Raw genomic sequence first — 27,786 nt, forward strand, 5'->3', positions numbered from 1 at the left:
AGCAAAGGTATGGAAAGCAGGACAGTTAATACTTGGTTTTAAACAAGAAATTGAAATTGAAAGAGAGGGAAGTTCAGAAAATTTGTCTTAATGAATGGAAAAAAAACATGAAAATTATTTATTCAGAAAATTACAAGTTCATCAGGTTATATTATTACAAACATCTCAGAAGACTGACTGCTCAATTAGTGCCATTCAGTTTTCTTTGGTTAAAACTTTAAATTACATTAATGTAATTGTAAAATTTTTACTGCTCAGTATTTTTTTTTGTAAAACCACTTGCAATACACAATATTTTAAATTGCAAAAACATGTATCAAATTACATTTACACAATGTTTACAGGGTATTGTGAAGCTGTATCTTAAAAATACCTTTAGAAAAATAAAGACTCAACCAGGTTGCTCAGCTTTAGAAATAGGATTAGAATAGAAATAGGCATTTTAATTAAAAAAAAAACTCACAAAGTTATAAAATGCTTATAGTCAGTTATGTTTTTAAAACTTTTAATAATCTCTACATAACCAGAGGATAGAGAAAAGTGTAAAGATCATTAATTTAAAGATGCAGCATTCTAATCTGTCTTTTTTATAAAGTAATAAAAAGAGATTTTCTACACAGTATAGACAGATTGTCTAATTTAAACACATGCATAGTATTTCTACTTAAAAGAAATACATGCAGATTAAGGAAATTCTGAAACAAGCCTTACTAAGACATTTCTGTTGAAAAGAACAATTCAGTAATTAAATGTGCTTACAGTGAAAGTTTGGTAGGTATTGCGTTTAAATGCAATAATAATTAAGCAAAAGAGAAGAAGAAGAGAAGCAGTTAAATCTTTCTAAAACACATCAAATAAGCATACAGCTCATCTATCATGTATGACAATCGAAACACAGGAAAGTCTCAGGAACTTCTAGCACAGTCTCCCAGAAAACCCACAGCCCAAATGGCTTGCAGGAATGCATCACACCCCAAAAGCAGACATGAGGGTCTTGTGAGAATTGTGGAAGGCTTCTGACACTTTTCTGGGCTCGTGCTAAGAGGTAGAAAACATGCCTGGGACAGATGTAGTAGGGACGTTGTGGGACAAATGAAGAACAATGAAGGGCATAAGCTAATAATTGTAAAACTCTTTGAGAAAAGTAAAGCAGCCACAGTGGTGAGGTAAGACCACCTTTGGATGAGGAATGGCTTACTATGAAACTTCTCTGTAAGAAAAAAAAAAAAAAAGATCTATAATATCTTTGTCATTTCATGATTCTATCATTCCAGAAGCCCACTTTTGTAGACCCTTCTCCCTGAAACTTGATTTGAGTCAAAGGTGCTTGTAAATAATTATTTATAATTTTAATTCAACTTGAAGCAGTGTTTGTGTAGTTACCAATGTATTTATGGCTCATAAGTTAGCATAATAACTCCATGTCATGGGACATCAAGCATCCCACCTGAGTAATTTCTTTTTTGGAAGGTGATGAGCCATCTGAAAAAAATATATATCTGAAATAATTAGTAAAGGAACATAAGACCAGGCAAGAACTTATGTTAAAAGAGGTAAAACATCTTATAGATTCCCTAGACCACATAAGTTCTGAAAAACAATTGCTAGATAATTTTTCCAGTTCTTTATTTAAGGGAGTGTGCATCAAAGTAGGAATAAGATTTCAAAAGGAAGAGTATTTCTTGAGACAGGTTGATTCGCATTCTGACATGTCTCACCATCTCTGTGATGCTATGTGGCTCCAATGGATGATACCATTTCCAGTGCCATGCTGAATTTAGACAAAACTAGGTAGTATATAACATGTACTGGATAGTCTCAAACCAGCTGGATTTCAACTGTGAGTTCTCAGATACCAGATTTTTTCCCCTAAAGGCTTCCATGCTTTTTTTTTTTTTTAATTTCATGCACAGTTTATAGATATCTTTCAGCAGCTCCATCTGACATGCACTGCTTTATCTTTCATATCAACAGGGATTTTGACAAGACTCCAAGTGAATATCCCAAAAGATCTTTGGATTTTGTGGTTTTAGGTGGAATGGAAAAAACTTTCCAAGTGTGAGACACAGAGACTTCCTGGATCCTATACATGTCCCTAGTGAACTAAATCCTGTTGCCATTAGATTTTTCTGAGGCCCTAGCACTACTCATCTGTGCATCTCAAGGAATATGTTTTCAACAAATCAAAAGTATTCTCTAACTTATTTCAGTGAGCTAGTTACATAGAAAGAATTTTAAAAACACCCTCAGTGATAGATATTTTTGCTGGAAAGTTGAGCAGCTCAGCTCACATGAAGTTTGCTCTTTGGCTTAATGAAGAAAGCTCTGGCACATCAGGGCCATGATTATGTCCCAGTGCCTGCAGGATTCCCAGCAAATTAAAACTAGACAATAGTGTGTTGGAGGCAAGGTGGAACTCTAGGGATGTGGGACATTGGCTAAGCTGGAGAGAGACAACAACACATATGGCAGTACAATTTGAGGACCTGTGTGTGCTTTTAAATATATTTGCACAGCATTTTGTAATTATACCCTTCCTCTAAAAACAGGAAAAATTTGCTATGGAGTCTATTTCATGCTTTAGTTAGTCACTAGAATAATTTAAAATGCACCATTGAGTAAATATCCACAAATATTTCTTTAGACAGGATAGAAGAAGAAGAAGGAGAAGAAGAAGAATAAAAAAAATTTTCTGAGTTTTATTAGTTTGTCTGACTGTTACTTCACAAAAATGATGAAATGAACAGTTTCTCCTTGTGGCAATGCATGGAATTATAATGAATGTGAGAGTATTTGTACTTTCCTAATATTGCTTAATTTAAAAGTAGACGTAGATACTAAGAGAGACCTATATTTATGATAAGTCTTTTAGGACCTGTAGACAGTCTCTACCCTAGGTAATTAGCAATATAATAGATTTGGTGTAAAACAATGTAAATTCTGTGAAAGTCATTAAAATTTTCTTTTTTAAAATCCTAGACATCACCCATGTCATCGTTTAAAAGAGCTTTACAATGAGAAAAGTGTTAAAAATTTTAATCGATACCCAAAATTTATTTATCCAAGCTTTTATAATCAAGAGACAAATTACAGATATAAGGTATGTGAAAGCATTTTTAATAAAACTACAAGAATTCCTGAACTCCAGAAAATTAATATTGGTGGGAAGATCTACAAGTTAAAAAAGTATGTAAAATCATTTAAAAATTCCTCAATTCTTTATCAGAGCAGTGATAAATCCTCCATAAGTAAAGAATGTAAAAAATATTTTACTCAAATTCTATTTGTTACTAAAAACAATAGGCTTTACAATGGAGATAAACCTTACAAATTGAAGAAATGTGAAAATGTCTTTAAGTGTTGGTCAAACCTCTTTAAACACTACAGTAATCATACTGGAGAGAAAATCTGGAAATGTAAAAAAAGTGTCAATGTTTTTAATCAAAAATCACACCTTACTGAACACCAGAAAATTCATACTGGAGAAAAGCCATACAAATGTAATGCATGTGAAAAAGCTTTTTATCGAAGATCACACCTTACTAGACACCAGAAAATTCATAGTGGAGAAAAGCCATACAGATGTAAAGCATGTGAAAAAGCTTTTAATCGAAAATCACAACTTACTAGACACCAGAAAATTCATACTGGAGAAAAGCCATACAAATGTAAAGCATGTGAAAAAGCTTTTAATCGAAAATCAAACCTGACTGAACACCAGAGACTTCATACTGGAGAAAAGCCATTCAAATGTAAAGAATGTGGCAAAGCTTTTAATCAAAAATCAAAACTTACTCAACACCAGAGACTTCATACTGGAGAAATGCCATACAAATGTAAAGAATGTGGCAAAGCTTTTAATACAAAATCACACCTTACTGAACACCAGAGACTTCATACAGGAGAAAAGCTATACAAATGTGAAGAATGTGGCAAAGCTTTTTATCAAAGATCACACCTTACTGGACACCAGAGACTTCATACTGGAGAAAAGCCATACACATGTAAAGAATGTGGCAAAGCTTTTAATCAAAAACCATCACTTACTAGACACCAGAAAATTCATACTGGAGAAAAGCCATACAAATGCAAAGAATGTGGCAAAGCTTTTATTACAAAATCATGCCTTATTCGACACCAGAAAATTCATACTGGAGAAAAGCCATACAAATGTAAAGAATGTGACAAAGCTTTTAATCGAAAGTCACACCTGACTGAACACCAGAGAATTCATACTGGAGAAAAGCCACACAAATGTAAAGAATGTGGCAACGCTTTTAATAAAAAGTCACACCTTACTGAACACCAGAGACTTCATGCAGGAGAACAGCTATACAAATGTGAAAAATGTGGGAAGGCTTTTTATCAAAGATCACACCTTACTAGACACCAGAAAATTCATAGTGGAGAAAAGCCATACAGATGTAAAGCATGTGAAAAAGCTTTTAATCAAAAATCACAACTTACTAGACACCAGAAAATTCATACTGGAGAAAAGCCATACAAATGTAAAGCATGTGAAAAAGCTTTTAATCGAAAATCAAACCTGACTGAACACCAGAGACTTCATACTGGAGAAAAGCCATTCAAATGTAAAGAATGTGGCAAAGCTTTTAATCAAAAATCAAAACTTACTCAACACCAGAGACTTCATACTGGAGAAATGCCATACAAATGTAAAGAATGTGGCAAAGCTTTTAATACAAAATCACACCTTACTGAACACCAGAGACTTCATACAGGAGAAAAGCTATACAAATGTGAAGAATGTGGCAAAGCTTTTTATCAAAGATCACACCTTACTGGACACCAGAGACTTCATACTGGAGAAAAGCCATACACATGTAAAGAATGTGGCAAAGCTTTTAATCAAAAATCATCACTTACTAGACACCAGAAAATTCATACTGGAGAAAAGCCATACAAATGCAAAGAATGTGGCAAAGCTTTTAATACAAAATCATGCCTTATTCGACACCAGAAAATTCATACTGGAGAAAAGCCATACAAATGTAAAGAATGTGACAAAGCTTTTAATCGAAAGTCACAACTTACTCGACACCAGAGAGTTCATACTGGAGAAATGGCATACAAATGTGAAGAAAAGTGGCAAAGTTTTTAATAAAAGATCATGCCTTAATCAACACCAGAGAATACATACTGGAGAAAATCCATAGAAACATAAAGAATGTGGCAAAGCTTTTAATCAAAAATCACACCTTACTTGACACTGGGGGCTTCATAGTAGAGAAATGCCATACAAATGTAAAGAATGTGGCAAAGCTTTGATTCAAAAATCATGCCTTACTCAATACCAGATAATTGATACTAGGGAGAAACCATACAAATATCTATAATGTAGCAAAGTTTCTAATTGAAGGTCACTCCTTAGTCAACACCAGAGACTTCTTAAGGGAGAAAAGCCATACAAATTTGGAGAATGTGGCAAAGCCTAATCTAATATAACTTATTTGACACAAGAGAATTAATACTAGGAAAAGGCCATACAAGTTTAAAGAATGTGGCAAAGCTCTTTATCAAAGATCACACATTTCTCAACACCAGAAAATTCATGCTGGGGAGAAACCATACAAATGCAAAGAATGTGGCAAAGCTATTCTATTAGGAAAAGTATTGTTGTTCACCAAATATTCATACTGAATAAGAGCCATGTAAGTGTTAAGAATGTGGCATATTTTAAGTATGCTTCATTTCCTGTAAGATCAAACCTCATTGGTCACCAGAAACTTCATACTGGGAATAACAATTACAATTGCCCAGAGATAGCTCCAAAGCACTGACTCCATAAAATTCCAACCCTTGCCCAAATGGCCATTACTCATTAGCCCATGGAAGTGGGCAGGAAGCATGATTGGATGCTTCACCTTCTTTCCTTCTGTGGACCTCTCCAGGTTCAATTGTCCTTTCCTCAGGTTCTCTGTATTGATTGAATTCAAATCATCTTTTTTTTTTTTTTCAAAAGCTATATCTGGACTTAAAGGCCTATTTGTACCAAACCAACACATTAATAAAATTATCTTTTGCCTGAAGTCTATGGTACATCAATATATTCCCCATAATCTCAGCTGGACAGCATGGTCCTATGTCAATGTCTTATTTCTTTATTTATTTATTTAATTATTTAATTTTGTTTTAGTTGTATACCGAGGATTGAATTCAGGGGCACTCAACCACTAAGCCACATTCCAGCCCTATTTTGTATTTATTTAGAGACACAATTTCACTGAGTTGCTTAGGGTATCACTTTTACTACTAAGACTGGATTTGAACTTGTGATTATCCTGCTTCAGGCTCATGCACTGCTTGGATACAAGGCATGCATCCCTGCACCCAGAAATCAATGTCTTTTGCTTTGTAGTTAGTTAAAAAATTTTACTCAGGATTTCATGTCCATAAAAAGATGGTTTTGTCACACTTCAGGCATCAGATTCTGGCTTTTGAAATGACCTGCATGAAACATCTTAGCTTTCTACATCAAATGCAGAGTTCACAAATTTGAAACCAGGTGGCTGAGAAACAAAGATATTGAACAGTAAAATGCAACATATGTTGTGGTTAAATCCACACATGTAGTAGGTATGAATGCTCACACTAAATAGACAGCAAGAGGCCTGTCCATGACCCTGGAGGGTCCTGAGCCTCCATTCATGACTTTGAGCCCCTGAGCCTTCAGAGGGTCTGAAAAAATGAGAAAGAAGCACACTACATTTTCCCACCCCTAAACATGCTATAGCTTTTACTAGACAGACCAGGGAAAGCACTGTGTATCTTTGTACCAAAGTGTGGCTCTGCTTGCATATATATGACATCTGTTTTAGAGACCACTGAGACAGTACCTGATGAAACATAGTTGCTCTTTTTTTCTCTTAATAGAAAACCACAGCCCTGCACATTTTTTAAATCAATAATTTCGTTACAGTTGAAAAAAAAAGTAAGAATGGTTAAAAAATGGTGTCAATGAAAAGCATTTGAACTAGTGAGTCCATCCTTCCAGTAACACTTACAAGGATACAATTGTGTCACTCAGAAAAAGGTCTGTCCCAAGCCACACAGTGAAAGCTCAGAAAGTTACATCTTTCCCTGGACTCATCCTTGGCTCTTCAAGTTGCTTCTTCCAAGTAAATGATGTTTTTAACAGTTAATAAAGTATGAGAAAATATCTTCCACTGCAGTACTTCAGGTCCTCTCAGGATTCTGGAAGACTCAATCTTCTGCTGGGCACACTGGTACACACTTTTCATCCAAGCAGCAGGGGAGTTCAAGGAAAGAGAATCACAGTTTCAAAACCAGCCTCAGCAATTTCACATGAACCTAAGCAACTTAGGAAGATCCTAACTCTAAATAAAAAGATTTGGGGATGTGTCTTAGTGGTAGAGAGCACTTTGGTTTGATCCCAAGTACAAAAAAAGAAAAGAAAAAAAGACAAAGAGGCTCAGGTTTTGTGGTCATCAGACTCAGTTTTTGCTGTACATAAGTCTGAACAATTTCATTATTTAAAAACTTTTTTTAAAAAATGTACTAACTATAGTTACTTAGTGATCACCATAGTGCTATAAAGCACAGATACCTCCACTAACTTTTACTGTCACAGAAATACCTCCATGATAATCCCAAAATATTAATATGGTGCCTCTGTTGATGGAGCGATTCATCTGGTAGCCTCTGTTCAATTACTCTCTCACAACAGGTGTGCACTAAACCCCTGAAAGTTTCAGTAATTTAGACTCAAAAATCATGCCTTACTCAATACCAGAGAATTCATACTGGAGAAAACCCATACAAATGTAAAGAAGGTGGCAAAGCTTTTAAGAAAACATTATGCCTTACTCAACACCAGAAAATTCAAACTGGGGAGAAACCATACAAATATCAATGATGTGGCAAAGCTTAGAAACTTATGATACTAAATAAAACAGACCCCAAGAAGGCACAGAGACACCCATGCAAACTCCACTGCAGGTGTGAACTTAGCTTTGTGCCTCACTGCTAAGTAGTTCTCAGCCATGGCAATGGTTACACCAAGTGGACATTGGGCATTCTAGAGGCATTTTTTTATTTTCAAGTAGGGAATAGGATTACTAAACATAATCATGATGGGAAAGCCCCTTACCAAAAACAAGCTTTTACCATGCTGAGGCTCAGGGTAGATCATACATGCTGAAAAAAGAACTGGTATTTTTCTAATTTATTTTTTCTCCCCGTGCTTTAAGCACAATGATTGTCTCCCAGTAGTGAGGAAGGGAAGAAAGAAACAAAAGAAGGAGCAGAAGGAGACACACAGCATATTAGCAGAAGAAACCTAAAGCCTGCAGGCAGGAGAATCATTAATTTGGGCCTGATTGTGGTGCTACTAACTCTCTGTCAAAGAGTTCTACCAACCTTCCAAAACTTACCAGTCTTGGGTCAGTTGTCAGTATCAAGCCAGATGCCCCTACTTGAACAACAGGCAAGATTCTTCCTTAGCAGAAACCCCATTGAGTAAGCAGTCTTTCCATGTCTTCTTTTCCAAGAATGAATAGTGAGTCATTGAGGACTTCACTTCACACACACACACACACACACACACACACACACACACACAAATTAATATTAAGGCCATCAGAATCTGCAACCCCGTGCTGGAGCTGGTGACCTGGGACATTATCTTGCCATCTACAAGAAAAACCTTTGACTTCTGATCCTGCACATTCCATAATTTTATGTGCAGTGTTTCACTTTCCCCTTCCAAGATGCCATCCGAGAGAAACAAAGCTACAGTGAGATTCAAAGCCTTGCCAGTGCCATCTTCTCTGTATCTGAGTAGTCTGTACTTGTCCTATACATCCTGAGTTTGCCCCAGGCAGGTATTACCTGGTGACAAATTGAGGAAAAAAGGACAGAGGAGAGATTGTTGAAAGGCATCAAAATTCTCTGCTCTGCTGGTCAAGATTTATGGCTCACTGGAAGACATTCTATTAAAACAAAGAGTCCTGGTGCTCTGAAGTCACTCACAAGGCTGCATAGGGCCCATTAAGCAAAAAAAAAAAAAAAAAATGATCACAGTTCCTTGCCCGAGGGAGCAGAGAGCAAGCCTCTAGAAGAACCTACAGAGTCATTTTCTTTTTTTCTCTGGAAATAAAAAGTACTTGTGTTACCAAGGCCTTTTACAGTTGGGACTTTCTTCTTTGACAATGGGGCTTTGCTTACCATAAAGGGGATAAATTCTTAGACTGTGTATGTGTGTGGGGGGTGGGGTGGGTGGGTGTATTTTGGGGGCAGAGGAAGTTACTGTGGATTTAACTCAAGAGCATTTTATAGCTGTTGTACTATACCTGAAGAAGATCCCTAGATGTTTTTTTTTTTTTTTTTTTAATTTTACTGTGAGCCAGGATCTCACTAAATTGTTCAGGCTGACCTTGAACTTACAATCCACCAGCTTCAGTCCCTTGAATCACTTGATTTATAGGCATGGACCACCTCACCCAGGCATGAACCACTTCACCCAGTCATGACCTTCTGGAGAGAGCTAATGTTTAGAGATAGTCAGCCATTTTCCCAAGTTGTTCATGTGAAAATTAACTAATATAATTTTCATACTACCAATATCCTTCCTATTTTGCTCCCAGCATCCAAAGTCAGTCTTTGTGTGATCTAATCATGGCATGTCTAGTTACCAGCATAACAGAGATGGCTCATGGCCCCTAAAGCTTACTGAAAATATAATAACATAATAACCCTAAATCCACTTATGCTGTATCATCTTTTCTTCCTGTGCGAATATGAAAAAGTCTCTTTTCCATGTTCTCCATCACCTCCCACACCCTCATCTCCTGACCAACCCTGGAGCTTCCCAAATTGCTCTTCACTACTGCTTATAGAAAGTTGTAGCTCTCTCTGACAGTGCATGTGTTCATGTGCATCTCCTATATATGATTAAAACAAACCCTAAGCACACTTATGACAATGGCAAATCTATAAATCTCCTCAAAAGGGCCAGAACAACTGCATCTGTAACCTGTACCACTTGGACTTGGTCATAGGGAGGCACCGAAGCCCCTCCTTTCTGTTAGGCCTTCCCCATCTTAGTGCTGGGGAACACAAAAGGCTTCCAGAGGTGGGAGGAAAGGAAGGGCTCTGCATCTGAAATGTGGGAATTGTGCAGGCACTGTTCCTGTTTCATACAGTCTCTTCCAGCATTGTTCTAAATGTGGTTGCAGAAGAGGTGCATTAGCAGATAATGTCCATAATAGTCTGGAGTAGAGCTAGGCTTGGATTCAAATTCGAGATTATCTTCCCACCTTCTCAGTTACCTTCCTTATAAACACTTTAAAGAATAATAAAAAAAAAAAAAGGCAGGCCATATGTTCTGGGTGTTCATAAAACAGAGTATACGTTTCAGGAGAAGAAAATATTGTCTTTACTTTTCTCTTCCAGATTGGTATTATTAGGGCCTATGACCATATCTCTGCCACTATCAGGACTTCAGGCTGTGGGCAAATAGTCAGCCTTTCCTGTATGAGGAGGAGGCCCTGCACCATTTTAAATAAACTTCCTGCTACAGTACTATAGTAGTACTGTAGTCAAAGACCCTGGCTTCATATCACTTCCTGGAATCTGCAGTAAAACCTACCTCAGCATAGGGACACTTCAGGGACTCTGATGGGAGCAACCAAGAGAAGCCCCCAGCCACCTGTAGAGCACCTCCACTGGCAAACAAACAAACAAACAAACAAACAAAAAAACGCTCTCCATCTAGTGGTCTTATCGGGCAACTGTGGGGATCTGAACATCATGATCCAGAAACTTTATTTAAGAAAACCATGGTCCATCCAATCATGGTTACAGTGCAGTAACATGGCCTTTAGAGATTTTTTATTTTTAAAAAATATTTTGTTTTTAATTGCTCTGGCCAGTGTTTCAAGAACTATATTGAATAGAAGTGGTGATAGAGGGCATCCCAGTCTTGTTCCAGATTTTAGAGGGAATGCCTTCAATTTTTCTTCATTCAGAATGATGCTAGCCTGAGGCTTAGCATAGATAGCTCTTACAATGTTGAGGTAAGTTCCTGTTATCCCTAGTATTTCTAATGTTTTGAACATAAAGCAATGCTGTACTTTGTCGAATGCCTTTTCTGCATCTATCGAGATGATCATATGGTTCTTATCTTTAAGTATATTGATGTGGTGAATAACATTTATTGATTTCCATATATTGAACCATCCTTGCATCCCAGGGATGAATCGTACTTGATAATGGTGTACAATTTTTTTGATGTGTTTTTGTAACTGATTCACCGGAATTTTATTGAGGATTTTTGCATCTAGGTTCATTAGAGATATTGCACTGTAGTTTTCTTTCTTTGAGGTGTCTTTGTCTGGTTTTGGAATCAGGGTGATGTTGGCCTCATAGAATGAATTTGGAAGAGCTCCCTCATTTTCTATTTCCTGAAATAATTTGAAAAGTGTTGGTATTAATTCTTCTTTAAAGGCTTTGTAAAACTCCGCTGTATACCCATCCAGTCCTGGGCTTTTCTTGGTTGGCAGTGTTTTGATTGCTTCTTCTATTTCATCCATTGATATTGGTCAGTTCAAATTGTGTGTATCCTCCTGACTCAGTCTGGCCAAATCATATGACATAAGAAATTTAACAATGTCTTCACTATCTTCTATTTTATTGGAATATAGTTTATCAAAATAATTCCTAATTATCTTCTGTATTTCTGTAGTATCTGTTGTGATATTGCTTTTTTCATCCCGTATGTTAGTAATTTGAGTTCTCTCTCTTCTTCTCTTCATTAGCATGGCTAAGGGTCTGTCGATCTTATTTATTTTTTCAAAGAACCAACTTTTAGTTTTGTCAATTTTTTCAATAGTTTCTTTTGTTTCAATTTCATTGATTTCTGCTCTGATTTGAATTATTTCTTGCTTTCTGATATTTGCTGTTGTTTTGCTCTTCCTTTTCTAGGGCTTTGAGATGAAGAGTGAGCTCATTTATTTGTTGTTTTTTTTTCTTTTTATGAGGAATGACCTCCAGTTGATGAATTTCCCTCTTAAAACTGCTTTCATTGTGTCCCATAGATTCAGATATGTTGTTTCTGTATTTTCATTTATCTCTAAGAGTTTTTTGATTTCCTCCTTTATGTCTTCTGTAACCCATTGATCATTCAGTAACATATTGTTCATTTTCCATGAGATGTATGATTTTTCCTTCCTTCTTTTATCGTTGATTTCCAGTTTCATTCCATTATGATCAGATAAAATGCATGGTATTATCTCCACCCCTTTATATTTACTGAAGGTTGCCCTATGGCATAATATATGGTCTATTTTTGAGAAGAATCCATGTGCTACTGAAAAAAACGTGTATCCACTTGATGATGGTTGATATATTCTATATATGTTAGTTAAGTCTAGGTTATTGATTGTGTTATTGAGTTCTATAGTTTCTTTGTTCAACTTTTGTTTGGAGGATCTGTCCAATGGTGAGAGAGGTGTGTTGAAGTCACCCATAATTATTGTGTTGTGGTCTATTTGATTCTTGAACTTGAGGAGAGTTTGTTTTATGAACATCGCAGTACCATTATTTGGTGCATAAATAATGATAATTGTTCTGTCTTATTGGTGAATGGTTCCTTTTAACAGTATATAATGTCCTTCCTTATCCCTTTTGATTAACTTAGTCTTGAAGTCGATTTTATTTGATATGAAGATGGCCACCCCTGCTTGCTTAAGAGGAGCGTGTGTGTGGTATATTTTTTGCCAATCATTTACCTTCAGCCTCTGTATGTCTTTTCCAATCAGATGTGTCTCCTGGAGGCAGCATATTGTTGGATTTGTTTTTCTAATTCATGTTACCAGCCTATGTCGCTGTATTGGAGAGTTTAAGCCATTAATGTTTAGAGTTACTATTGATATATGGTTTGTATTTCCAGCCATGTTTGATTATTTATCTTTTTTTAAATTTAGTTTGTTTCTCCATGATTAGCTTTCCCCCCGCCCTCTGTCTTTACTGAGGTACTTCCCACTGTAGGTTTTGGTTGTTGTTTTCATTTCTTCCTCATGTAGTGTTTTGCTCAAGATGATTTGCAATGCTGGTTTTCTGGCTGCAAATTCTTTTAACTTTTGTTTATCATGAAAGACTTTTATTTCCTTGTCATACCTGAAGCTCCAATCTACATATTGTGGGGTTGGGCTCCAAATTCCTTAATAGAACACCCATAGCACAAGAGTCAATAACAAGAATCAACAAATGGGACTTACTTAAACTAAAAAGTTTTTTCTCAGCAAGAGAAACAATAAGAGAGGTAAATAGGGATCCTACATCATGGAAACAAATTTTTACTCCTCACACTTCAGATAGAGCCCTGATATCCAGAGAATACAAAGAACTCAAAAAATTAAACAATAGGATAACAAATAACCCAATCAACAAATGGGCCAAGGACCTGAACAGACACTTCTCAGAGGAGGACCTACAATCAATCAACAATTACATGAAAAAATGCTCACCATCTCTAGCAGTCAGAAAAATGCAAATCAAAATCACCCTAAGATACCATCTCACTCCAGTAAGATTGGCAGCCATTATGAAGTCAAACAACAACAAGTGCTGGTGAGGATGTGGGGAAAAGGGTACCCTTGTACATTGCTGGTGGGACTGTAAATTGGTGTGGCCAATTTGGAAAGCAGTATAGAGATTCCTGGGAAAGCTGGGAATGGAACCACCATTTGACTCAGCTGGTGCCCTTCTCGGACAATTCCCTGAAGACCTTAAAAGAGCGTACTACAGGGATACTGCCACATCGATGTTCACAGCAGCACAATTAACAATAGCTAGACTGTGGAACCAACCTAGATGCACTTCAATAGATGAATGGATAAAAAAAAAATGTGGCATTTATACACAATGGAGTATTACACAGCACTAAAAATGACAAAACCATGGAATTTGCAGGTAAATGGATGGCATTAGAGCAGATTATGCTAAGTGAAGCTAGCCAATTCCTAAAAAACAAATGCCAAATGTCTTCTTTGATATAATGAGAGCAACTAAGAACAGAGCAGGGAGGAAGAACAGGAGGAGAAGATTAACATTAAACAGATACATGAGGTGGGAGGGAAAGGGAGAGAAAAGGGAAATTGCATGGAAATGGAAGGAGACCCTCATTGTTATACAAAATTACATATAAGAGGTTGTGAGGGGAATGGGAAAAAACAAGGAGAGAAATGAATTACAGTAGATGGGGTAGAGAGAGAAGATGGCAGGGGAGGGGAGGGGTGATAGTAGAGGAGAGGAAAGGTAGCAGAATATAACAATTACTAATATGGCATTATTTAAAAATGTGGATGTGTAACCAATGTGATTCTGCAATCTGTATGTGGAGTAAAAATGGGAGTTCATAACGCACTTGAATCTAATGTATGAAATATGATATGTCAAGAGCTTTGTAATGTTTTGAACAACCAATTAAAAAAAAATTAAAAAAATTGTTTTTAGTTTTAGGTGGATGTATTTTTTTTATTTTATTTTATGTGGTGCTGAGGATCAAATCCAGTGCCTCATGCATGCTATGAGAACACTCTTCCACTGAGTCACAAATCCAGCCCCCTTTAGTTTTTAAACAAGAGATTAGGTATCACTGTAATCTCTGGAAGAGAAGTAACGGTTAAAATGTTTACAGGGATTGACTCTTAGCTGTGGGTGTTTTGGTTGAAGGTCTTAATGAGATTATTGCAACAGTATTCCGTGAACATCTCAGCAGTAGTGATCCATGCACCCAGGCCCTTGGATCTCAGGGTCTCTCCACCAGGGCTGAAACTAGACAATTTTGGATGCAGGTCATTAAGGTGTAAGTTAGTGAGGTCATAATAACTTTTTTTTTGTAAAGTGGAGAAAAAAAATTGTTCTTGGAGGAGAGGCCAAATCAGGGCACAGATTGTAAGCCCCAACCATGCAACTGAATGGATCATAAAAATTAAGACTTGTGAGCCACTCTGAGTCTCATATAATAAAGCTGAGCTGCAACCTGAGAACCCACATTTCTATCCAGTTCTCTGGTAAAACTGATGTTTGTCTGGGGCCCAATCTTTGGGACATAGGATCAACAACAGTATGACTTAGGCAAAACTACTTCTTGCTAAATGATAGGGAATCGATGTGAGTGGTGAGAGCATGAGGTTGAGGGAATAATTCTATAAAGTGGGGGTCAGTGTGCTGACCCCCATATGCTTTTCTTTTCATGAAGAAATTAACCTGCTACCCTGCCTGTCTTAAGTGGACAGCGTATATCACATTTATCAGTAAACTGTCTGTTATCTGCAGGAGAAAGTCAGGTATAAAATAAGTGTTCATAAGAGGAAGCCATGTTACCTTAAAGAAGGGAACTTTTCTGATTTTTTCCACATACCAGATTCTGAAACCCAGAGAGATAAAAATATTTTCCTAGCACTAAAATCTACAAGAATTTATGGTTAAGAATCCACTTAGAATCAGTTGCATTGGCCAAGGTGACCTAACGTTATCTTAGCAGTGGGGACTTGACAGTGGGATGCCATCCAGCAGTCAGTTCAAAGTTAAGTAGTAGGCTTGTGTGGGACTCTTTGGAAACTTCTCTGGGATACCCAACAAAAGTGGATTGCATGAAAATCACACTGTCTCTCTCCCCTCTCAGATGACCCATTATCTACTATGTCCCCTTTCCTTGTTTATCTATTTAATAAACTCATGCCTGTTATTCTGAGTGAAATGTCTGAAATCTTTCTGACTTAGTTACAAGAATTAGAGTTTGAAAGGGGGCCTTCTTACTCTCTGTTTATTTGAAGTCACCAACCTTGTATCATTAAAAATTTACAAAGTTCTCATGATATACATTAAGCTTGCTCCAGCTACATTTTCAAGATTTACAAAGTTGTAGTCTCCAGCTCTTTCTTTCACCATTTTTAAAATGGTGTGACTGTCTTTTTCCTCACACTCTAGTGGTTAGGACCACCAGGAGATAAGGTTGATCCCAGTTCCTGTGCAGCAAAGACCTTTGTTTCCCACTTCTGCATCCAAATTACCAATGAGGTTAGAATGGTCATCATCCACAGTATGCGAGGCCAGATATGAGATGTTTTCACAAGATACATGCACATTTTCATTACTTTCAAATAAAGATTTGCATATGAGGTGTTTTATGCTAGAAACTCAACAAAACAAATGGTAAGCCTGTGCACTGGACAACCAGAAGAATTCATCAGAGGATCAGTTCCATCCTGTGTCTCCAGCATAAGGGGCTCTGGTAAATGCTTGGCTCAATAAACCACTCTTAGCTTAGAAATAAGCAATAGTCTGATCTCCACCCACAAATTCTTCTCAGCCTATTCAAACCACTAGAACATGTAGCCAATCAGAAGTTATCCCTGCTCAAGGGACACTCAAGAAACTGGAATCCATAACATGGCTCTACCTGTTCTACTCACTGAAGAAATGTATCTCAGTTGATATGGTTTTTAATATGCATTGCAGAACTAGTAAAAAAAAATAATGTGCCTGAAACTAGAAACAAATTATTGGTTATGAATGTGTTTTTTTACTATATATATAGTAAAAAAAAAACAACACTTTCAGAGTTAGTTTACCCACTGAGCAACATCCCCAGCCTTATTTTGTAGTTTATTTAGAGATAGAGTTGCTTAATACCTTGTTATTGCTGAGGCTGGCCTTGAACTCAGGATACTCTTTCCTCAGCCTCCAGAGCCACTCGGATTACAGGCATGTGCTACTGCACCTACTGCACAAATTGGTTTTCTTTTGCATGTAAAATATCTGTGGGTAGTTCTGACTGAGGCACAGCTGACTTCAGGAATCAGTGTCTTTTCATCTCTCACTTCCCATTTTATTTTCTGGCCTCCCCTGTAGTCATAGTTGGCAATAAGCTTTCCATGCTCACTTTCTATTTTTATTTGTGGCCCTCTGGATGAGTATGTTCAGACCAGCTCAAACCCACTTTGCAGGTTAAGAGCATCTTGTTCAGGGGGCTTCATGCTATGACTTCCTGGTCTGGGTAACCTTTCTGACTCACCCCACATGGAGTGGAAAGCAGAAGGGTATTCCCAGGAAAAAAACACAAGCAACTTCTGGAAGAAGAGAAAAGAATCACTGGTGATAAATAACAAATCAGACTCCCTTCTGATCTCCAGGGAAGCCATTGCCTATACTGTAAAGCTGAGAATCTATGTTAGTTCATGACACTGTTCAAGCACTCAGGGCTCAGAACATCTCCATTTTATAGATGAGGAGACTAGAGCTCACAGGGAGTTTAAACTTCCTGTCAAAAGCCACTGGCCTTGAAAGTGGTAGACCTGAGTATGAAGACAAATCCAGACTGTTTTGAATCAGTGTTGACCTCCCAGCTCAAGGCTACTCTCCATCAAGTACAAGAAGATTATCATTGACATAAAGGAGGAAGAGGGGAGGCAGGAAACATAAAGATCCCCTGATAGAACTTCACATAGACCCTGTACTGGTAAGTTTGTTCCTGAGTTTGAGAGGTTTCCTGCCTACTAATATCTTCTAGTGGTTGATAAACATATATTTCCACATCACCTTTCCAATTTTGGCATTCATATTGTTTTTTTGTTCACTTATTTTTCTTACATCAACTTGTCTGGTATACTTACAGAAATGTCCTCAAAACCTTAAGTGTTTGTGGCAGTTTTAAATCAAAATGAGTAATACTTGCCTCAAATAAAAATTACATTAAAATTCCATGAAAGAATTAAATAAAAGGCTAGTCATCTGTTCACCATTTAATATCATCCCACAACTGAGGTAGGGTCTTCTGAATCAATTTGAATAATTAGAGCTACCAGGTCACACCAGAACACAAATGACCACTATGCTTCTCCACATGCAGTTTTCCATTCCTATAATTTCCTCTGCACTCTAAGAGCAAGTCAAAGGAAGTACCAGGTCCTCTAAACCAGGATTCCAGGTTATCCTACCCCAAATGTGGCCAAGTCTCCACACCTTTCCTCAGGCACTAGATCCTGGCCACTGCACTCCCTAGTTTCTGAACACATACTTTACAGGTGTATAAATTTATTCAGGGGCCTTGGTTTCTTCCAGCACTATTTTGTGTGAACACTGTATCATGTTGTAACTCCCATTTTACCTTTAGTGTGATTATTGCTTTAAGTGCCCTTGGAAGAAATCAACAGGATTGCATTGTGTATCCAGGAAGCCAGGCAGTGCTAGGCCTTGCACATCTTTTTCCACTTTTCTTCTGCCTATCTGCTGCACAAATATCTGTCTTAGACCAATTTTCAGGGGAAGACACAGAGGCTACCAACCTAAGAATAAAGAAGGGCCTTTGAGAGTAAGAACAAATACCAGTCACTGTGAAGAGAAAAAAAGTCAGTCCTCAGGGAACTGGTCTAACTATCTTGCACAAACAGCTAGGACAGAGCTGTATTTGATCAATGTCCCCTGATTCCTTGCACAAGGATTTCTTTTATTCAACTAACATTATTTCTATCATGAATGACATTGATCTCCTTTCTCTAAGGACAGAGTGTGCAAACTTCTCATTCTAAAATTGTCTAGTCTCTGTGGAACAACCATGTAGTCACAATGACTTTCTCTCACCTAGGAGATGAACCACGTGACCTCCTAGAAGCTAATGATCCTATAGAAATAGAAATTAAAAAAAAAAAAAAAAAAAACTTGAAAAAACAAAAGGATATAGAGAGCCCCACCACACCTTGCCCTCATCCTGAAGACTCCAAGACATTTTATCCTGTGTATGGAGAAGGCTTCATGTGATTGCATAAACCAGAAGGTTGCACATAAAGTACATTTCCTCTGTCTCAGAAAGCAATATAAAGTCATTGTGGCTTGAAATCTTTTCTCTCACAGTTGGCCACTCAGCTCCCTTCTGCTCAGCCCTGTTTCACAACTGGGTTTCAGTTTGGCTCCTCTCTCAGTGCTGGTAAGGGTCATCCTTTGGAGGTCAATACATCCCACCTGCTCAAAATCAGTACAACAAAACCAGAAAGACAGATGAGTATGGGTGAGAGACACAAAGAGTCTAAGGAGTAGAGGTCCAAACAATTTAAGGACAGATATTATCCCCAAAGCCTAGACTTCCAAGAAAGTGTGGTCTTGTTGAAAAGGGAAGGGAGAGGAAAGAAATTATTCCCCAACCAAGAATATTTCCTCTACACTAACTTCTTGTTTTATTATTTGGCATAAGATGTGTATTATGATTATTTTCAGAATGGCTAAAAAGTATAAGAAACCCAATCACCCAATATAGCAATATGGCTGGGTATCTATGGTGCAACTATTCTACAAGCTCTTATGCAGACCTAAGAATGATGGTTTAAAAGAATGGATGGTTTATTTCAGATAATGTTCATATGTAAAAACAAATAGTTAATTGCATGTGTGATGAGATTACTACTGTGCTAGTTGATGCTGCATTTCTTGAGCAAAATGTTTCAACCCATATACAACTATAGTGGTCCTAGTGACCTTCTTGCTAGTGCATACAAATATAGAAATACATGACTGAAATATAATCCCTGTTTCCACTCAGTGCCTCAGAGTGGCCTGGGATACCCAACTCTGGCCTGCATGCCCTGTACAGCTGTCCCTTAGAATTTATGCTAGGAAGCTCATCCAGGTACCAAACCTGTCCTGCTTCATAGGAGGTGCCACACCAAGAAGAATGACACTGTATTTTGCAGAGTGCATGTGGTCTTGAGGAAAATTTTTAAAAAATTTAAGGCTTGGAATGGACATTCCTATGAGAATGATTGTGTCAGTGTTGCTTGGGGGTTGAGCCCTGACCCTAACCTCAGGGGGTTTACAATTCAGGATGACTATTCACAGGTCTTGCTCCTTCTCCAGTATTGTAAGAGAACTCAAGGTCACTAGTACCTGTCAAGTACCATGACCACAGTTCTCTGTGTCTGTTTATCTGTCTCTTCTTGCTGCCCATTTTTTTTTCAGCAGGATCCCACAGGGAGTTCCTTCATCAGCACTATGTAAAGCCATATATGGCATGTTTATTGTTAACACTGGGATGAAACTAGAGCTTCCTTGTTGGGGCTGCTACTTCTACTGGTCAGAAAATACAAGGGGAGTGTGGGTCATGTCTGCCATTACCAAGAGTCTGTGCCAGCATTAATCTCAGCTCTTGGACCAATGTGCCCAAAAGGGATGTCTGCATTAATTAAACCTTGAAAATTCAAGAGGATACTTACCTCAAGTTGTGACTTTCAGAGATACGTGGCACACCATAGCTGGGAGCATCTTGGGCACATTGCTACCAGTCTCAGGTTGGCATAGCTAAGGAACTGGTCTTTGGAGAAATGGCCCATCCCTCTCCTAAACATCTGAGGACCAGGCCTGGTTTGGATTCACTTACACTTAATTGAGGAAGGTGTATTTTTTGTCCCCAATATGTTTCATTTCTTTCTTGCTCCCAACTTTTTTCCCTCTTCTCACCCTATATTCATTTTTTTCCATAATCATGGTCATGACAACAGTGTAAAAGTCATCCATGGACTCATGGTCATGTGTATTAAGCTTCAGAGTCAATCCTTCAAGTGAAATCTTGTCCACACTTCATAAATAAAGCAAAACTGGTTCCCAAAATGCCATAGATGCTGCTACCAAGAAGCAAAAGTCAAAAACACTGAGAAGGCAGCACCTCTAGCAATTAGAGAAATGCAAATTAAAACTACACTGAGCTACCATCTCATTCCAATTATAATGCCAATTATCAGGAATATAAGTAAAAGCAAATTTTGGTGAGGATGTGGAAAACAAAAGGAAACACTCAAACATTGTGGTGAGACTGCAAATTTGTGTAAACTCTCTGGAATGCATTGTGGAGATTCAAAAAAAGAAATATCTAGTATTTAACCCCCCCACTTTGAATATATGACTTGTATGTATATATGTATATATGTATATATGTATATATGTATATATGTATATATGACTTGGTATCAGCATAATACAGTGTTACAATGTCACATCAATATTTATAGCAAAACAATTCACAAGAGTTGAGCTATGGGACAAAGCTAGATGCTCATCAACTGATAAATGGATAGAGAAATTGTTGTATATATAAACAATAAAATATTACTCACCCATAAAGAAGAATGACTCTATTACATATCCCAGTAATTAAATGGATATGAAGACTCACTGTGAGCGAAACAAGCAAATTAAAAAAAAAAAAAAAATAGGTGGAATGTTTTTGCTGATAATTGGAGGCTAAACCACAAAAAATGAGAGAGGAAAAGGGGAGAAGTTCAGTAGATTATCCAAAGAAGCCTTCAAGAAAGATAGAATAGATAGGAATAGGAAAGACATTAGAATGAATAATTAGAATAATTATGAATTATTGTTTTAACTGGACAAGATATCATTATTTATTTTTCTGGTGCTGAGGATTTAACCAGATCTTTAAATGTGAGGCAAGCACTTTACCAATGTACTATATTCCCAGCTCGAAATAATTATGAATTATAAATAAGAGTTTCTATGCTTGTATAATTTTATCAAAATTGATTCTATGCCATGTAAACTTAAGAATAACAACTAAAATAAATTAAAAACTAGGGAATAGGAACATGAAACAAAATTGATAGAATAAAAATCTGATGATTAAATGTCTTTAGGTTCATTTCAGAATTTTTTGAATCTCTCACTATGTGGAGTCTGCCAAAGGTATTCAGGCCTGAAAGAAAGGTAGAAGTTCAGGATGCTGCAAAAAGAAGAAGAAGGGACTGCACCCCTGCTGCATTGATATACAGGTGAAGGGATCCAAATGAGAAGATAATCTCAAGGTCCCCCATGTTTAACTAGGGCAGAGAGGAGCAATATGCTTGATTATATATTTATTTAATGGCACATACATGGAGATATATAGAGAATTATAAAAATCTGGAACTAGTTTTCCTGGATTTACAATGAAAGCCAAATGGTTTTTTTTTTTCCTTGAAGAAAGAGATCCTTGACCCTCTTTTAACAATAAGTCTCATCTGTATTATATGACTTTTTGCACCCCTGATGTTTGGGGAGCAAGATACAGATCTCTCTTTTGAATCGTAACAAAACAAGCAGGCAGAGGTGAGAAGTAAGTAATGCTGTTTTTTTTTTCTTTTTAAACTACAGAGTGTCCAGCTGCAATTAAGGATGCACCCCTTGGCAGGGCTTTTTTGACTGTTGTAGGAAGGCAGGTGAGCACCCAGGTCCCAGAATCAAGGTGAGTGGCGGGAGGCAGAAAGATTGCCCAGGTTTGCCTTGTTCTGTGGAAACCTGCAATCATGTGGCCACCATAGGTATTTCTTTCAAAAAAATGTCTCACCAGTGACCAAGGGAGCCCAGGGACAGCTGGATTTTACACGTCTGTACTCTATGATGTCTCTTCTGTGCTAATCTTCTTATTCTTCCTCCAGAATAAACCACTTAGAGAAAAATCAGGCTCTAATTCTGACATCCACATCCAAGTCTACTACAGGGCACCTGCCAAGCCTGATGGAAGCACTCACCAATGTGGGAAAAAGGCAATGTGTTTATTTGGCACTGAATATTTCTTTTCTGTTTCTACTGTTTTTGTTTTAGCTACCTGCCCCAGTTAGCCCATGTATCAGTCAACTCTACTGGCCTTCCATTACTTTTACAAGATGTATTGACAACTTTCCAACAAACTGAAAGGCCATATTCATTTGCATATGTTTAAATATATAAAAGATGAAAAGTCAGCACTCCAAAGAATGCTTTGTGATAGTCTTATTATAGGAAGTGGACCAGGTAATGAAGCTTTCAAATCAACCTCAATTTTTTAGCATTAGAACCAAATAGAACTTAGAACTCTGGTAACCAGGCACACACATTCCATAGAGGGTGCATTATTCATCTCATTTAAAGGGATATGCACAAGATAAAGAGATGTTTTCATGATGTATTCAAATCTTCCAGGGTTCTAGGCACAAATATGTCCAAAGCACATTTGCACGTTGGCTCAGCCTTCACACCAGGACCTGTGACTATTTATCAGAAGGCATTTATGGGTAAAAGAGAGCAGTTTAGAGAAGACAAATCCAGACAAGTCCTCATCTGGAATCACAGCTGGAAAGTTTTTTGACATTCCCCTTGTGTGTGGGGGGGAGGGAAGTAATTGAGGGGCACCTTCAATGGAAGAATTAGGTTATATCAGGACATGGGTGTTAAGGTGTATATTTAAATATTGGGTTCTAGATTTTTTTACTGAAATTACTATCCAAAGACCTTATTCTGTAATCCAATGTGTGGAGGTCTATGCATATATTCATCTATTTCTAATCTGTCTACAAAATTTTTCAGTGGGAATGTCATCTTTGGAAACAGCCAGTATTAATTATTGTCCTACATGTAGAACAAAATTTTTGCCAAGCTCCTTGTAGACCATAATAAAGCTACTTGTTAATTCTGTGTCCTGGGGAAAGAGGAAGTGCACCAGAAAACTCACAGTGATATCTGTGTTGCAAGGTTAGCTAAGCCTTCTGGAGAATTGTCTCTTCAAGAGAAAAAAAAAAAGCTGGAGATGGCCAGAATATGCAGAACAAATACCCAAGATGAGGAATCTCTTAAACTCTAAGAATTTTACCACTTGAATAATCTACATGCCCATTCCAAAAGAATTCAAGATTGTATTATTCTCCCTGACAACATAATACATGTAAATCTTCAGATTATATACGTGGAGAAATAACAGAGAAATCATTTTCACTTTGTTGTCAGTGTTTATTGGGCAATTATATTTCTTTTCTGTTGCTACTGTTTTTGTTTTAAATACCTGCCCCAGGTAGCCCATGTACCAGTCAACTCCACTCACCTTCTAGTCCTTTATGAGACTTATATATGAACATCCTTACTAGGAAAGTTTTGACACAAAGTGAAGTGGGAGTTACACAAACAAAGGAGGTAAATGTAGTCTATATTGTTTTATGGATGTGTCATACCAGAAAACAAGTCTCTATAGGCCCATCTGGTAAGAAGCTATGTCCTTGAATGCCTTTAGAATATTCTAGTAAGAAATTTATTTATTTATTTATTTTTGCAGCAGGTCAGCCTTTCAATGTTGTTGGAATGTGATTTGATCCAATTGTACATTCATTCAACCAAGTGGAAGGGACAGTATATGTGTATCCTAATGGGCTGCATCAGTGTCACAGGGATCTCATAAGACAATGAATAGATTAAGTTACACAGATATTTATTTGTCCTAATTCTTGAATTTTTATATCAAGATACTTGCTGGAAAGATTTCCTTTGAGACCCACTCTTTGAGATGTAGATTGCCATCTCCTGTCTCCATGTTTGCAAGACATTTATCTGGGCTTCTCTGTGTCCTTAGAAAGTAGGTTGCTCTAAACATTAAAGCTTCAAATACAATTGATCATACCTCCTGGCACTATTTGCATGTTAAGTGAACCAATTAAAATTACCAATAATTTGAAAAGAATATCCTTAATTAAGAGTCCTAACTCAGTCTTTAATGAAGAGCTATTTTGAGAATAGCTTGGTTATTTTTCAGCCAGTGCCCATGTAACATTATTCTTTGCAGCTCATAGTTCTGTTCTTCATTAGATGTTTAGGTATCACTCTTACCCCTGAATTGTGTCTAGCTTCTAGTATTAATTTGGCCAAGCCTGTTGTTTACTTGTACAGCTGTGGACTTTCCCTCGTTTTTTTTTTAATTGAGCTGCGTTTGATATCACTTTCTCTAATGATAAATCAGTAATCACTGCTTATTTTTCTTTATTTTTTATCTTATCAATTTTATTTACTTTTGTCTAATTAAAGGCAATATATTACAGAATAGTTACTTTGTGATTGGTTAAGCATTATTTCAAGGTTTTCTTGCCTATCTCTAATTCAAGACATTTTTTATAATGCCAGACAGGTTTTCTTTATTTCGAGATTTAAGTTGTTAACAAGAATATTTGGTATACATTTTTAAAGATTGTATTTTTAATTTAAAGACAATATTCTGAATATGAAGGTTTTAAGAATAATAATTTTCAAAAGAATCATGAAAGCTTGGATTAAAATATATTTATGCAGCCAAGTGGCTTCACTTAGGTGAAGAAATTTTATGTAAGCGTAAGAAGATTTTGTTGTTGAAAGCAGATATTTCTATGACAAATTTCTGAAAAGATTTTATTAAAATTATCAAATTAACTTTGGCATAAACTTTTTTTTAAATTTTTTTTATTGTTGGTTGTTCAAAACATTACATAGTTCTTGATATATCATATTTCACACTTCGATTCAAGTGGGTTATGAGCTCCCATTTTTAACCCCATATACAGATTGCAGAATCACATCAGTTACACATCCATTGATTTACATATTGCCATACTAGTGTCTGTTGTGTTCTGCTGTCTTTCCTATACTCTACTATCCCCCCTCCCCTCCACTCCCCTCCCCTCTTCTCTCTCTGCCCCCTCTACTGTCATTCATTTGTCCCCCTTGTATTATTTTTCCCTTTCCCCTCACTTCCTCTTGTATGTACTTTTGTATAACCCTGAGGGTCTCCTTCCATTTCCATGCAATTTCCCTTCTCTCTCCCTTTCCCTCCCACCTCTCATCTCTGTTTAATATTAATCTTCTTCTCATGCTCTTCGACCCAACTCTGTTCTTAGTTACTCTCCTTATATCAAAGACATTTGGCATTTGTTTTTTAGGGATTGGCTAGCTTCACTTAGCATAATCTGCTCTAATGCGATCCATTTCCCTGCAAATTCTATGATTTTGTCATTTTTTAATGCAGACTTATACTCCATTGTGTATAAATGCCACATTTTTTTATCCATTCATCTATTGAAGGGAATCTAGGATGGTTCCACAGTCTTGCTATTGTGAATTGTGCTGCTATGAACTTCGATGTAGCAGTGTCCCTGTAGCATGCTCTTTTTAGGTCTTTAGGGTCTAGACCGAGAAGGGGAATAGCTGGGTCAAATGGTGGCTCCATTCCCAGCTTTCCAAGAAATCTCCATACTGCTTTCCAAATTGGCTGCACCAATTTGAAGTCCCACCAGCAATGTACAAGTGTACCCTTTTCCCCACATCCTTGCCAGCACTTGTTGTTGTTTGACTTCATAATGGCTGCCAATCTTACTGGAGTGAGATGGTATCTTAGGGTGGTTTTGATTTGCATTTCTCCGACTGCTAGAGATGGTGAGCATTTTTTCATGTACTTGTTGATTGATTGTGTGTCCTCCTCTGAGAAGTGTCTGTTCAGGTCCTTGGCCCATTTGTTGATTGGGTTGTTTGTTATTTTATTGCCTAATTTTTTGAGTTCTTTGTATACTCTGCATATTAGGGCTCTATCTGAAGTGTGAGGAGTAAAGATTTGTTCCCAGGATGTAGGCTCCCTATTTACCTCTCTTATTGTTTCTTTTGCTGAGAAAAAAACTTTTTAGTTTGAGTAAGTCCCATTTGTTGATTCTAGTTATTAAATTTTGTGCTATGGGTGTCCTATTGAGGAATTTGGAGCCCGACCCCATAGTATGTAGATCGTAGCCAACTTTTTCTTCTATCAGACGGCGTGTCTCTGATTTGATATCAAGCTCCTTGATCCATTTTGAATTCACTTTTGTGCATGGCGAGAGAAAGGGATTCAGTTTCATTTTGTTGCCTATGGATTTCCAGTTTTCCCAGCACCATTTGTTGAAGATGCTATCCTTCCTCCATTGCATGCTTTTAGCCCCTTTATCAAATATAAGATAGTTGTAGTTTTGTGGATTGGTTTCTGTGTCCTCTATTCTGTACCATTGGTCCACCCGCCTGTTTTGGTACCAGTACCATGCTGTTTTTGTTACTACTGCTCTGTAGTATAGTTTGAGTTCTGGTATCGCTATACCGCCTGATTCACACTTCCTGCTTAGCATTGTTTTTGCTATTCTGGGTCGTTTATTTTTCCATATGAATTTCATGATTGCTTTCTCTATTTCTACAAGAAATGCCGTTGGGATTTTGATTGGCATTGCATTAAACCTATAGAGAACTTTTGGTAATATCGCCATTTTGATGATGTTAGTTCTGCCTATCCATGAACAGGGTATATTTTTCCATCTTCTAAGATCTTCTTCTATTTCTCTCTTTAGGGTTCTGTAGTTTTCATTGTATAAGTCTTTCACCTCTTTTGTTAGGTTGATTCCCAAGTATTTTATTTTTTTTGAAGATATTGTGAATGGAGTGGTTGTCCTCATTTCCATTTCAGAGGATTTGTCGCTGATATACAGGAATGCCTTTGATTTATGCGTGTTGATTTTATATCCTGCCACTTTGCTGAATTCATTTATTAGCTCTAATAGTTTCTTTGTAGACCCTTTTGGGTCTGCTAGGTATAGAATCATGTCATCAGCAAATAGTGATAATTTAAGTTCTTCTTTTCCTATTTTGATGCCTTTAAGTTCTTTCATCTGTTTAATTGCTCTGGCCAGTGTTTCGAGAACTATGTTGAACAGAAGTGGTGAGAGAGGGCATCCCTGTCTTGTTCCAGATTTTAGAGGGAGTGCTTTCAATTTTTCTCCATTCAGAATGATGCTAGCCTGAGGCTTAGCATAGATTGCTTTTACAATATTGAGGTATGTTCCTGTCATCCCTAGTTTTTCTAGAGTTTTGAACATAAATGGAAGCTGTACTTTGTCGAATGCTTTTTCCGCATCTATTGAGATGATCATATGGTTCTTATTTTTAAGTCTATTGATGTGGTGAATAACATTTATTGATTTC

At 37.1% G+C, this 27,786-nt stretch overlaps 1 protein-coding gene across 1 annotated transcript in view; it reads left to right on the plus strand.

The window, feature by feature from the left end:
• The window catches only part of LOC139703056 (zinc finger protein 420-like), a 236,252-nt gene that overhangs the window by 45,829 nt on the left and 162,637 nt on the right, over positions 1 to 27,786 (plus strand). Inside the window, exon 5 of the mRNA XM_071605976.1 lies at positions 3,570 to 5,096. Coding sequence (XP_071462077.1) covers positions 3,570 to 5,096 — 1,527 coding nt within the window. The remainder of the gene's footprint in view (positions 1 to 3,569; positions 5,097 to 27,786) is intronic.

The sequence above is a fragment of the Marmota flaviventris genome, chromosome 20 (genome assembly GCF_047511675.1).
Source record: "Marmota flaviventris isolate mMarFla1 chromosome 20, mMarFla1.hap1, whole genome shotgun sequence".
In the NCBI taxonomy this organism is placed as follows: Eukaryota; Metazoa; Chordata; class Mammalia; order Rodentia; family Sciuridae; genus Marmota; species Marmota flaviventris.